We start from the raw sequence: 15,365 nt of genomic DNA on the forward strand, positions 1-15,365 counted from the left end.
GCGGTTCGTTTGATGACATCTGTTTTTCACACCCACATAATTGGTCCCCTCAGGCATTTACAAGTTTTACAAAACTTTTAGTTCAGTAGTATGTCTTACTGGAGTATAGGTGTGTGATTTAAAGCTCGATAATGGAGTGTAAAATGTTGTTTAATTTAAGATTAATTAATTAATTAATAATTAATTTTAGCACATACGATATGTCCTGCTTTAACGGTATATCTAAGTAAAAATAAATATTTTTAATTACATATTTAATCACCAGAAAAAAGAACCAGCCTCCGAACTATATTAAAGGGGAACTAGCAGGACTTACAAATCTGACCCGTTTCACCTCTCTATTCGGTAGGGATACACCGGTCACGGATTAATAAAGAAACAAACGAATCGGCAGGTCGATTGTAATATTTTAGGTATACCAGTAACATAAGCGTAGACCTCGGGTGCGTAGAGGGCCAATATCTATTTAATTATTGAATTTTTAGTAATTTTTTGATTAAAATTTAATAAACAGGATAATTTAAGGAAAAATAATAAGATAAATAATAAAATACAATGCACCCTTGTTAGAAATACCTTTCTTAGCAAAAACTTAATACTAACTTAGGAGTAAGATTATGCAAAACACCTGACTAGAACATTTTCCCGAGCAGATGCGAAGAGACTTCCTTGACTAAAAGAACAATTAGGATTTACCCGCAAGTAATATTTTAAATACGAAAAAATATATAGATTAGTGCCGATTCGATATGCGGTCTACCGCAGAGTAACTAATTCGTTATGTGGTCTATCACAGAGTAGTTATTTCGATATGCGACCACCACTAAATAATGTTAATGCATTCAGTAAATTTTGCAACTACTCGTATATACAGTATGGTGCAAATGAAAGGAATAAATTCTTTATTTCGTAAACCGATGACATTAGGGAAAATCCCGAAACAGGTCGATTTTTGTTTTTAAATTATGATATTTTGAATGAAGTAAAAGACAGACGTACTCTCAATCATTTATTGTAACTTCCGACGACCGGTTTCGCTCTCTAAACTATGCAGAGCATCTTCAGGTCAACGGTTACAAGTAACTAAATGATTCGGTTACAAGGAGGTACTACCTCAGTATTCATTAACATGATATATCTGCTTAAGTTATGCTAACGGGATATGGTGGAATAGACGGAGAATGTTGCAAAGGTAAACAAGTTTATGGAATTTGGGAATTTTTGAGGGTGAAGAGATAGTTGGTGAAAGACAACCAACAAATCTGTACCGGTTTTAAAGATTTTTATTTCTGTTTATTAAAAGATTTTTGTTTTTATTTATATTTATTAAAGACTTCTATTTATTAGTGTATGTGTTAGTGTAAGACTAACAACGTTTGGATCAAAACGGGTCGATATCTAATATGTATGTTAGATGTGGACGTGCAGCTGTAACCTAAATTGTTAAAGTCAATACTCCTTGATGTTTTAATGAGAGGAGTAGTGGTCGTAAAAAGAATGAAAAATCGGAAAGCTTAAAAATTGTAGCTAAAAGGGTATATTAGCAGTCATATAGTAATAACAGTAATAAATGTGAATTGATAGACAACAATGTAGGTACATGAAATTGAGATATAAATTAAAGGGTGAGAATTAGAGTAGAAAAGAAAAGAAAGGAAGGGATTAAAATTCAGTTGAAAGTAATTGATTGTAAATTGAGACTATGTATTATTGATATAAGCAGTGAAGAAACATTAATAAACTATTGAAACAGATAAAAGAAAGGAATAGTAATAAAATATATTTTGGGGGTATACCTACATTGTGTTTTAAAATCTGTCAATAAACCCATTCAACATATGATATTTTGGCATATATATCATACTAGTGTCGTCATCCATCTGGGGGTGATGACGTAATCGATGATTTTTTTAAATGAGAATAGGGGTCGAGTGCTAGCTCATTTGAAAGGTCATTAAATTCACTATTTAGTCATATAAACATTTACACAATTATTTGTACAGGGCGTGCAAAAAAATTTTTAATGAAATTATTTGACAAAAAAGAAGAATGTATGTAGTATATTTAATTCAAAATACATTTTACTGTTGCCCAGAAACAGAAAAAATGTTTATTTCACAAATAAACATTGCTTTTCGATTAAATTCAATGTTCAAGCCAGCTCCCGCCAGCCACCTGTTTCTTAGGAAGTTTGAACATTTAATTTAAGCGAAAAACAATGTTTATTTGTGATATAAACATTTTTTTACTGATTTCTAACAGCAATAAAATGTATTTTAAATTAAATAAATTATATAGATTCTTCTTTTTTTGTCAAATAATTTAAATTAAAAAAATTTTTTGGGCGCCCTGTATAAACAATTATGTAAATGTTTATATTAATAAATAGAGAATTGAATGATCCAAATGAGCTAGCACACGACCCCTATTCTCATTTAAAAAAATCATCGATTACTTCATCACGCCCATATGGATGACGTTACTAGTATGACATTTATGGCAAAATATCATAATTTAAAAATAAAAATCGACCTGCTTCAGGATTTTTCCTTAAAGTCGCCGGTTTACGAAATAACGAATTTATTCCTTTCATTTGCACCATACTGTATAGTATCAAAATAAAGCTCATTTTTTGACCTAGGTATTTTAATTACGGTACTGTCTTGGCATTTTAATTATTCAAGTGAAAGTACTTAATTACCCAAATAGGTGCAAAACCAAATTAGAGAAAGTATGACAAACTAATGCAATTTTAATAGGTAATTTAACTAAATGGGTCGACAAACAAATCAGGAATGCTATAAGAAACTATAAGGACATTTGTTATCTTCCAGTTGAATTTTTTCTGTCGAATTGGTAACGCCTTATATTGTTAATTTTGTGAGAATCTGTTCGTGCTGTTTAACCGAAAATGCCAAGACGTGTTTTAGATGTAGATACTCTAATTTGTAACCTACATAAGTACTTTATTGCGGAAAAAAACAATGGTGGTCCTTTAAAATCGGTAACGTCTGTACAACAACGCGTGTGCGATGCTTTAGAAATTAGCGAATCAAAATTAAGATCTACAATTAAAAACGAGAATAGTGAAGTGCCGGAAAACGATCACCACCATACTCGCCTGTTATTAAAAACGAACAATATGTTAGAAGGACGAAAATTTCAAATTCGTAATATCATATATCAAATGCGTGCAAATAAGGAACATGTGACTTTAGGTACAATTTTACTTAAGTTAAAAGAGAGGAAATTTGGTGACATCGGCAGAACAAGTTTATGGCAAGTCCTACATAACATAGGATTCAAATTTAAAAAAGAGGATAACAGAAAAGCGCTTTGTGAAAGAAGTTCTGTTGTACACAAGAGAATTGAGTTTCTGAGAAAATAAATATAACATATTTAAAGAAGAAGGGTCAACTTTTGTATATTTAGACGAAACATGGATATTTTCTAAGGGTGCTACCAAGAGAATATGGCAAGATGACAACATAAAATCGATCAAGCATGCTAGTGGAGAAGGGAAGCGACATATAATTCTGCACGCGGGAGGGAAGACAGGCTTTATAGAAGGTGCTGATTTAATATTTTCGTCTACATCAAAAAACAGTGACTATCGTGACAATATGAACACGGAAATGTTTGTGAAATGGTTGCGTGAAAAACTTCTTCCCGGATTAAGTGAGCCCAGCGTAATTATTTTAGACAATGCGCCTTATCATTCAGAAATACTAAACAAAAGTCCAACAAATTCGTGGAATGTAGATAAGATTAAAGAATGGCTAACAAATGAACGCATATCTATTCCACAGCATATATTAAAGTCTGAGTTGTTACGTTTGGCAAAAGAACATGCAAAACCAAAAATCTTTGTGGTGGATCAGGTTACTGAAAGTTACGGGCATCAAGTTTTACGTCTTCCACCATACCACTGCCAGTTTAATCCCATCGAATATATATGGGGAATAGCAAAATAATATTACGACAACCATATTGGGCCTAATGGGTATACAGACGAAGCGGTTTGGGAAACTTGGCGAGAAGCACTTTCAATTGCAACTCCAGAAGTATGGCGGAACTGTATATACAAGTGCGAAAAATTAATTGAGGATTGGTGGATTCGTGAAAATAAAATTAACGAAATAAGCCCAATCATAATAACAATTAACGGTGACGACAGCGATGATGATGACAGCGATGGCGATGATAGTGTGAACATAACGACTAAATCATTTTAGTAAAAAAAATTGGTACGTATATTGACTTAATAATATTTAGCATTTTACTTAAATATTTGATGTTTACATAATGCCCTGCTGTAGGATTTCCGGATCCTTTTCAAGGCGTGATTTGTTTGAAATCGAAACTATTTGTAGATATTGTAGGTACATACGTAATATTATAATATTGTTTTTAATAATTTTTATTTACGGGAAAAATACCCCATTATACATATAAACTATAAAATATACATGACTAACATAGAAAACATGCGATCTGATAAAAGAATAAAACAAGCTCAAATTAGTTTACAATGTCATATAAACGCTTTTTACACGCGTCAATTGACTTTAATTTAAAAACATCCAACGTCAATATATCACTTAAATTGATTGTGACTTTATAGAAAACCATTTTAGAGATTAAATTAAAACATCAACAATACAGCAACGTTTAGCCTTCTACCTTTTATAAGTTATAATTTGTTTTATTTTTATTATATTGATATTCATGCAACAATTAATATTAGGTATATTGATTTTTGGCTACGGATAATGAACTGTTATAAAGAATCACGAAATTATGTCGTTTAGGCTTCTGAGGCTATACAAACACCTAAAATTTAAAATTATTTGATTTATATAAGAACCTCCTCAAATAAAAAATTACTGCGCCCATGTGTAAATAGTTAAACTACAGCGGACCAGTAAATTCGTTCATTTCTTTCTTAATCCATGACCGGTGTAAGTCTACCGAATAGACATTATTGGTTACTTAAACTATACAGTCGTTGATTGAATTACGGACAGTCAAGTAAACCCGCCGCGCCGCGGGCCGTTGTGAATTGTATATGAAATGTCTAGTTGATGAGTTGGGTCCTTCGATGAAATGAGTGTAAACGATTTGGGTGTATATAAAATGTCCTGTGATGAGGTGCGATTCGATGAGTAGTGGCCCATGAAAAAGAAATCTATAATATTCCACCAAAAAGAAATCTGTAATAACCCACCAAAAAGAAATCTGTAATAATCCATCAAAAAGAAATCTGTAATACGAAGAAATTAAACATATTAGTTAAAATTTCTTCCCTAGATGACAGGTAAAATCACTTGAACGAACGGAAAATATCTAAATGTCCAGTCACCATTGATAAACATATTTAACACATTAATTATATTTAGATTTTTGCAGATTACAAACGAATACTGTCAAAGTTAACAAAGCACAACAAGGTTAATTGCAGTGTATCTTAAAATTTGTTGAAGTGAATGTCGTTTAATAAAAATCTATAATAAATATAACCAAGCTGATCTCCCGGTTGTGGCACTTTAGACAGAATATAAACTGCAGATGCAGACATGTTATTGCATACCATAACCTTTTCGTCATAATTTTATTTGTTTGATAAATTTTGCAGACTTTTAAGAAGTGCCAGGTCACCTCCAGTTGTTGACGATTATCTTGTCTAAGGTAGAAATATAGTTCACAAGGTAAGTTATTGTGATCTCATTAATTCGTAACCAATAAAATTGCTTTATTTTGTTTTCTAGAAGTAATTATTTACATTCCTAAGAAACTTAATGAAAGGTGACAGTGCAGCTTGATAGATAAGAAAATTTCGGTAAACGCGTAATCATCAGGTGATTTTCGACGCATGCTCATTGGTTGTTAAACAGACCCGCCAACATGGATAACCGGCTTGAATCTCATTCGTTTTCAAACTCTCTTGAAATTAGGTTAGTTAGTGCTTACCGGGTATCATGCCGTCCGAAAAATTAGAGAAAGTTGTTATGAAACCATTTAAAATGGATCCAGCTCAGAATAATTCTCAACAAGAACTTGTCACAGAAGATAATGAAAATAATCCACGAGGAATGCGAAATGTTACTTTCCGCGAGTGGGTTGTTGTTGGTATTTTGTGTTTTGTCAACTTGATCAACTATATGGATAGATTCACTATAGCAGGTGAGTTTTGTTAAATTGTTCTGTCCACGTTGATACCTTTTACTTTCTGTCTTTACTCTCCTCAAACACATTTTATTTTTACGCCAAATTTAAAAGTTTGAAAACTTGAAAAAGTCATTTCCCTTATTTTTTTTTCAAAGATGAGAATTTTATTACAAAATAAACTAAAACAATTAAGGCATTCTTTTTTAATTTATCCTACCAATCTATAAAGAAAAAGTTTCTTAAAATATGTTTGTATACAATTTTGTAGGTGATTCTAGATTCTACTTCAAAACTTGTTGCTTTAAATTTTGTCTCTTTAGGAAATGTTTATTTGAGTCAAAAATCCTTCAGTATCATCAACGTTTTATTTTAAATTAGCGGATCTACATTTACAATCAGTTTGGGTTCAGAAAAATGTTTTTATGTTAAAAAAATCCTTCAAATATTTAATTGTCATAATGACATTTTTTATTATAAATGTCTAATGCCCCTAGAGGAATCTCCAAGTCAAATGTGCAGATTTGTGAATATTGACATACAGTAGATATAGACATAGATTTAGTTACACATACATACACATTGAACTGTTTTCAAAACAAACCTGACCCTTGACAATATAATTTATTCAAAATTTTTGTGTAGTTTTTCTAAAACTGGCAGAAACAAAACTGGTATGGATTCTACCAGGAGTATTCATTGCAAAATATATATTCTTTACCATTCTTCAGTGTTAGTACCAATAAAGAAATTGTACCCTTTGTGTAAAATGGATTGTTTTTGCATAGCTGGTATCTCTTTACAACATTATGCATAATGCTAGTGCCTATTAAAGTGGTATCACTACAGAAAGGTCTTTAAGATACTTGATTTCCCAGGTCATCCAAGATCAAAGCTACTGGAGAGAGATGGAGGTAGTTTCAGGGGTCAGGGAGGTACAATCTCTACAAGGTATGATCTCTTTGATCCTCACAGATGAGAATGCTCTACTTCCAGAATCCCATGATCCTTAGAGGGATGACTTAAAATTATGGTGTATGTGTATAGGTAAACTCGGTTCGTTCTACTGAGACGAATTTTGACAGATTCATAGTAGTAAACCTACAACACAAAAATTCCTAAGCCACACTCTTAACAGCTCAAATAACCTTACCTACTCTTTCATTTAAAAAAAAAAGAAGAAATAGAAATAGTGGGAATGTCTCATAAAATTTTGTGGAATTTATTTCTTCAAAATATTTTTATTTTGTACAATAAATAATTTTCTCATTTGTTTTCTAATCAACACATATTTATAATGGTGTAAATAAATAATTATTAATTGGCATAGGATTTCTGTTATTTGTGTTTGTTTACTCTTAATATTGACTATGAGTACCTGTGCTTGGTTGTATAGTATTCAGCCACATCTAGTCTGTCAAAATGTAACTAACTTTGCAAAAAAATAATTACTAAAATTGCTAGACAGTTGTATTTCACATTAACGAACCAACTATAATAGGCAGCTAATAGTTGTGCCCAAGGATGTTTATTGATATTTGTCTTATAAACATGCATTTAAACAAATATTTTGAACTTTGTATCCTACTGTGAATTTAAAATCTTATTAGTAAACATTATTTGTTCCAAATTTGTATTTGATAATAATGGAGATAAATAAGAGGTCATTACTAAGCTAAATCCATAGTCATATCAATTTTTAATATTTTAGTGTTTCAAAATGATTTTTAGATTGGAAATCAAAACAAAAAAACATGTCATTTTAATTACAATAATTGTGGTTTATTTCCGAATTATTATGTATTGCACAGTGTGAAACATGCCACAAGAAAATAGTTTCAGAATCTTAAAAATAACCAAGAATATTAAAAAATTACTCCTACAAAGTTCTTAATTGACTTACGAAATTACAGCATTAATAATCATTTATTTAATAATTAAACCTATTAGCCTGATAAAATCATCTTTTCATCACAGCTACTCTTAGGGCCGGTTGTTCGAACGCTAATCAACAATGATCACTATCAAATATTTAATTACTCTCACCAAAACTGTCAATGTCAACTTTTATTGGGTTGCTGAAAACATAATTGATTATAATTATGAGATTAGTTAATCAATTAACATAACAATTATTAACATAATTGATTAAGTAATTTCATAATTGTAATCAATTATGTTTTCAGCAACCCAAACAAAGTTGACATTGACAGTTGGTGACAGTAATTAAATATTTGATAATGATCATTGTTGATTAGCGTTCGAACAACCAGCCCTTAATTGAACATGACATGTTTTTACTTTCATCTTTAACCTTAAATGATGTTTCTCTGTTCCTTCATAAGCCCATTTGTTGCTTTTCAGTTTGCGCAATAGGCAGTGCCGGCGCTAGGGTATACAGTGTATAAACTAGGGTATAAACAAGCACAGGCGTCCCCCCCCCCACACACACACACACACACACACACACATACACAAAGATAGTCCTAGAACCCCAGCCTCAGGGAAATTATGTATGTTCTAATGGAACAGTGAGACCCACATATCCGAAGATCAAACCGGTCACACTGCGTAACCTGGAGTGGTACCTATCTGACCGCCCATAATCTGGAGTGGTATCTATCTTACCCTAAAGCTATACCACCATCCCTACCCATCGTAGTACATAATGAATGAGGAGGCTTTGTACTGAACGTTACCTTGGATGTCGTGGGTAATGGGACATCCTCTGTATTATTACTTTATGTGGTTAAACCACCTGAATTTAGTGGTAGCTAGAAGAACTTTTCTCCCTATTAATGACTTGATTTTGGACTTGTGTCCTAAAAATGTGTGTTCCAGGCAGCGAGGCACCATCTTAAATCAGTAAATAAAGTTTGGTTACAGTTTTATTGGACCCACCATCTGACAAAACAACTTCACTTTAACTTTTTTAAGAAATTGGCTAGGAGAACTAAGATTGTTTTTTTTTGTCATTTCTTCTCTTTTGGCTTTTCTTTTTCGATTTGTGCCCCAGATAATTTTTTTGATTAATTTTTATTTAACTAAATAAAAATAATAACTTTAAAACCTCAAGATTACGCTTCTGCAGTAATGTGAAACCGTAATTTAATTATAGTACTGAGTATTTGACAAATATAATTTTATATAAAATGAATGCAACAATAGATTCTTTAACTGCAGAGTACAACTGACAAACTATTCTGTATTATAATTAGTTAGTCTATGAAATAATAATAAATCTAAAAAGCTCTAAACTAAAATTTATGTAAAATGTTTATTTTAAATATTACCTATTTTTATGGGATTAATACTTAACTTGATACCTTTTTTTTTTCTCATTCTGGCCTTGGTTTAGAACTAGAACCTTTAGCCACGTAATTGTATAGGTAACTTATCACTAACTCATGTGTAATGTGTAGTGTGTGTGTTGAGTAAGTGTCTTGTTACTTTGCAAAGTCGACGTCATTGTCTTTGCAAAGAGACGCTAATTGTATCCGAACGTCTGCGGTCCCTCCGGTGAGTACCAATTCCACATTATTGTGATACCTACAACTTGATACCTATTAATATACAGGGTGTCCCGAAAAGAATGGTCATAAATTATACCACACATTCTGGGGTCAAAAATAGTTCGATTTAACCTAACTTACCTTAGTACAAATGTGCTCATAAAAAAAGTTACAGCTCTTTGAAGTTACAAAATGAAAATCGATTTTTTTCAATATATCGAAAACTATTAGAGATTTTTTATTGAAAATGGACATGTATCACTCTTATTGCAGGAGCATCTTGAAACAAAATTTTAGTGAAATTTGTCCACCTCATAAAAAATTTATGGGGATTTTGTTCCCTTAAACCCCCCCAAACTTTTTTGTATGTTCCAATTAATTCATTATTGTGGTACCATTAGTTAAACACAACGTTTTTAAAAGTTTTTTGCCTCTTAGTATTTTTTCGATAAGTCAGTTTTTATTGAGATGCGGCTTCTTTTTCAATATATTTACGTAAAAATTGTATGGGGGGTTTGTTCCTTTAAACCCCCCAAATGATTGTGTACGTTCCAATTAAAGTATTATTGTGGTACCATTAGTTAAACACAGTATTTTTAAAACTTTTGCCTCTTAGTCTTTTATTCATAAGTCACCTTTTATCGAGATGTAGCTTCTTTTTCAAAATATACCTAAAAATGTAAATTATAAATAAATTTTCAGATTATTAACAGGTCTCTATAATCGTCCTTAACCATATACAAATATGTGGTGGATTCGACAAATATTCAAAATATCTCGATAAACACTGGCATATCGAAAAAGTACTAAGAGGCAAAAAAGTTTAAAAAATAATGTGTTTAACTAATGGTGCCACAATAATAATTTAATTGGAACGTACAAAAAAGTTTGGGGGGGTTTAAGGGAACAAAACCCCCATACAATTTTTATGGGGTGCACAAATTTTACCTAATTTTTTTTTTAAGATGTTGCTGCCATATAAATGCCACATGTCCATTTTCAATAAAAAATCTTTGAGAGTTTTCGATATATGAAAACAAATCGATTTTCATTTTGTAACTTCAAAGGGCTGTAACTTTTTTTGTGTGCAATATTGTATATAGGTAAGTGAGGTTCAATCAACCTATTTTTGGCCCCAGAATCTGTGGTATAATTTATGACCAATCTTTTCGGGACACCCTGTATATATAACTTGATACCTATTAATAGGTAACATAAAATACATAAATTGGATAGGTGGCAAGAACATATTCTCAAAATCTTGTTTATTTTACTATTGGAAATCATTAATTTCCTGTCATAACTGCTGATACAAAACTTGCAAGAAATTTGAAGAAAATAAACAAAGCATTCTGCATTCTCATTAAGAGCAAAGTGGTTTGGTTGAAATATGATATCTTTGACCAATAAATTATATTCCTACAGTAAGAATTATATGGGGCATTGCATATTTTTGCATATTACATGTGTGATATGCAAAACTAACAAACACAGATTAGGGCATTATGATGCATTTAAACTACATTTAAAAAATGAATGTTTCTATTTTAGTATTTTGCATAACACCAGCAGAAAAAACGCTGCTAAATCATTCTGGCGCCCCCCAAACAGGGCGCCTGCCTGCAGTGCATCCCTTGCAGGCCCGTTATCGCCGGCCCTGGCAATAGGTATTGCTCTTCAACCTTACCTTCTTGATGCTTATTATGTACTATAATTTTTGGTCGACTGAATTGTTTGAGAATGTCTTTATCAAATGTTTGTGCTCTAGTTCATCTTTTTGCCTTTTTCCCTATATGAGGGCCAGTTTCCCTAATTACATTTCTGTCTTGGGTCACACTAATACCCAGGTCTGGCAATATCGATCCCTTGGCACAGTGGCATGTCCTGTTTCTTATTTTTTAACACCTACAATTTGATTTTTTGTAGTCCTCTCAATTTAATTTCGCTTCTTACTTTAATGAAAGAATAGCACAAGCAACATTTTGTTATTGGCCCACAGTCTTATTTCATGCCTGTATAACTATTCTATCAGCATTTTATCTAGCTAGATTTGGCCTACACATCACCACTGCAACCGAATTGTAGAATTCTTTTGGGAAGTAGAAAGATAGGTACTTACATTACGAAATTTTCCATGCAAATTTTGACAATTTTTTCACACTTCAATATCTTCAGTAGAAACTTTTATGTTATAATATTTTATAATCTTTCTTGGAAATATTACCCATTTGATGAAATATTTTTTTGCTTTGTTTTATGTTTTTTTTATTAATTCTTTTAAGCAAGTACCTATTACCTAAGTGTAAGAAGATTATGTAAATTCACTTTTTAATATAAATTTTGACTTACTTCGCTGCAGTACCTAATGTGAATTGTGACTATTTAACATTCTGTTTTTTTTTTGTAAATTTTGATTCGTCACTCAGTATAATATTCTTCAAAATTTCATTTTCTTCTTAAGATTGTATCCTTAAAAATTCTACAAATTCTATTCTTTTATTATAGTCTGTTCGTTTCGCAAATAAAGCACATGTTCTAGTAGCTAATAACTCTTGTCATATTCCCCATGCATTAAAAGTAGATTTATGCCATCTTCATTGTTTAGTTCTAAACAAGCCGTTTCTATCACTTTGTAAAAATGCCAATAACCACAAATAATGATAATTATGACAACATAGACAGCCTGAGAAAACAATAAATATCTTACCTTTAATTTAACAAACCACAATTATCTCCAAAAGTACCTAATAACTTTAGGCCTAGTAGGTACTATTGGGAGACAATTGATTTCTTTTTTAATTAAAATTATAACAGGTATTCAGGCTGTTTCATTTAAAATTATTGACTTTAAATGTAGTTTGAACTTTAATCAAATGGAACAAAATTTGTGATATTCCTGTCTTCATGAATTTGATTTTGATGTAAATACTGAAGAAAGTTACCTACTCTTTTTGTGCAAAGGCTTTTAAGACGTTATTATTATAAATGGGTGAAAAATTAACTTTAAAAAGATTTTCTCCATCTGTCAAATTTTTGGAAAAAATATTAATCACTCGAAAAATATGTTTTGTCCTATGGTACCATTGGTACCCCATACAAATTTTGTCTAATAGATTTTACACTGATTCTAAAAATGGAATAATATACAGGGTGTTCCGATTAAAATAACAAAGTTGTGGTTCACTTCAGGTATAACCGGAAATGGCATGCCTGTCAAATTATTTTCTTTGATTTATCTGTAACTTGTAATCCCCATAATATTGCAGTCACTGAAGGTGGATGTGAGCTATTGCCTCCGACTTTCTTGAACCTCCGATTTTGTTGAAAAATTTAAACTCAGAATGAAAAATTACATTATTGCCGACGGCCAAAAGTCCCTTAGAATAAACAAAAAGTTTCTTTTTGAGATATGTATTTGAAAGAGATATTTGAAATTAAAAATCAGTCAACTTTCTATTCTTTTTCACCCCTGCAACTTATTAAAATAAATATTAATAGAAGTTTTCAGGGACTTTCGGCCCTCGGTAATAATGTAATATTTCATTCAGCATTTAAATTTTTCCAAAATACTTATTACTTTTCTCAGGTTTTGAAAAAATGAATGCATTTAAAAGGCATAGGCTCGAAATTTTGCGCCTTCGCTCTAAAAAAATCGTCTAGGGAAATGTGTGTGTGTTTTGTGTTTTATTGGCACTGGTTTTCACAACCAACTGGCCAGTCAATTTCATAATTGTTTTTTAGACTATAACTTATCACTAACTCAGGGCAGTAATGTGTAGTGTGTGCGTTGAGTAAGCGTCTTGTTACTTTGCAAAGTCGACGTCATTGTCTTTGCAAAGAGACGCTAATTGTATCCGAACGTCTGCGGTCCCTCCGGTGAATAGCGATCCCACAAGGACAGAAACTATTTTCATTTATTAATTTATAATAAACGAAAAATTTCTGACCCTGGTGAGATTCGAACTCACCGTCTAGGGAAATATTACTTTGTAATTTAAATTAACGAGCTATGAAATACGATTGCAAAATGCAAAAATTTATGAAAGGAGCGATTTGACTTGAACTGTATAGTTTTGTGTGCCAATCAGCTAAACATTTTGCTTTGCGGTATTGAACTTCCTTTGTGCTTCTCAATTTTATCAGTTTTTCGTGTTTCAACTGCCTTACCCCTATTATCTGATGGCATGATGATTTCAATTAAACAACTGAACTAATCTTAATTACGTCACAGAACTGACCTTCCCGAAAGTGGTGTGATAACCATGCTATAGAAACTTGCCAACTTTTTCTCATACTTGTGAAGCCATTATGTTAAAAAATACAATTGCAAATATTTAGCGAGACACGTTTTTATTACGTTTGGCAGGTTTCTATGTAAATTTATTTTAATTTTCGGCTATTTCCGTTTTTAAGTATTTACAATTCTATGGTTTTTATAGATACTGCGTAAAATAGGCCACTAAATTCATTAGAGCTCATTGTTACCAACGAAAATTATGTTGCATTTTTTGTGAATTTTGTTTGACACTACCGTAGAATTATTTTATTTTTAAATTAAATAAACACATTCAGTACAATTCAAAGAATATTGATAATAAATAAAAAATATATCAAAAATTTCAAGGTAAAATATTGAAAAATAAGCCAACGGCGATAAATTTTTAGACACCTAAAAAAATGAATTTTGCGGTGGATATAAGAACCAAAAATTCAAATGAAATAGTATATTATTCAACGAGCATGTAATGATGTAATGATGTAATGTAATTATGTAATGATGTAATGAATTACGACACTCGCCTACGGCTCGTGTCGCAAACTTCATCATCGTGAGTAATAGCCATTACATGCGAGTAGAATACTATACTTTTTCTACGACCTTTTAATATTTTAATTTACAAAAATGCCTAAATGCTATTTATCCCTAGTACGTGGCTGAATAATTGGTTGCCTGCTATTACCAAATTCTTATTTATTGTAAAAATACAACTAGAAATAGTCAACATCAGTTCTATTCTTTCCGAAAAATTATAAGCGTAAATTTGTACCTACTGTCAGTGAATCTAATAAATAGGAAGTGGCTGTTGTCGTTGGACGTATTTCATATATATAGTTATAATTTATATTTACATTTATGTAACTATATATAATATAACTATATGTACATAATATGTTATAACATATTTAACACAATATAACTTGAAAAATAAACACAGTATTAGTTATAAATTCCAATTAACATAAACAAAATGCGCTAATGTCACTGCCACTAAAATAAATGATAAACGTCAAAATTTTTAGTAAACAAGATATAAACGTAAAAAATATTCTGACATTGTTACAGTTAAAATTCCTTTAAAAATTTTTCGAAGTTAATTATTGATATAAATAACAATAAGTACTTGTTGTATTAAATAAACAAGTTTAAGTAATTTTATTTGCAATAATATTTGCGATTAATATTAAAACTGGCATGCGCCACTTAAATCTAACTTCAACCCGTGAGTAATGACCCGTGAGTAACTTCAGCCCGTGAGTAATGAATTATTACTCACGGGTCCAGTAATGGGTGCTATTATCTATGAAAAAATAGCCAATAATGAGCATGTTATTAAACGGTCGTAGAAAAATTCTATTATCTTATGAGTTTCTAGAGGTAACGCTGTCAAGTTGTTTTAGTTTTAATAA

The 15,365-nt window shown here is 31.3% G+C and overlaps 1 protein-coding gene across 3 annotated transcripts in view; it reads left to right on the plus strand.

Moving 5' to 3' along the window:
• The first annotated feature begins 5,381 nt into the window (after positions 1 to 5,381).
• Positions 5,382 to 15,365, plus strand: part of LOC114338316 (protein spinster) — a 417,225-nt gene continuing 407,241 nt past the window's right edge. For all 3 annotated transcript variants that reach the window (XM_050650386.1, XM_050650387.1, XM_050650388.1), the window contains exons 1-2: positions 5,382 to 5,708; positions 5,769 to 6,183. In XM_050650386.1, the coding sequence (XP_050506343.1) occupies positions 5,979 to 6,183 (205 nt within the window). In that variant the 5' untranslated portion in view covers positions 5,382 to 5,708; positions 5,769 to 5,978. The remainder of the gene's footprint in view (positions 5,709 to 5,768; positions 6,184 to 15,365) is intronic.

The sequence above is a fragment of the Diabrotica virgifera genome, chromosome 5 (assembly GCF_917563875.1).
Source record: "Diabrotica virgifera virgifera chromosome 5, PGI_DIABVI_V3a".
Taxonomy (NCBI): domain Eukaryota; kingdom Metazoa; phylum Arthropoda; class Insecta; order Coleoptera; family Chrysomelidae; genus Diabrotica; species Diabrotica virgifera.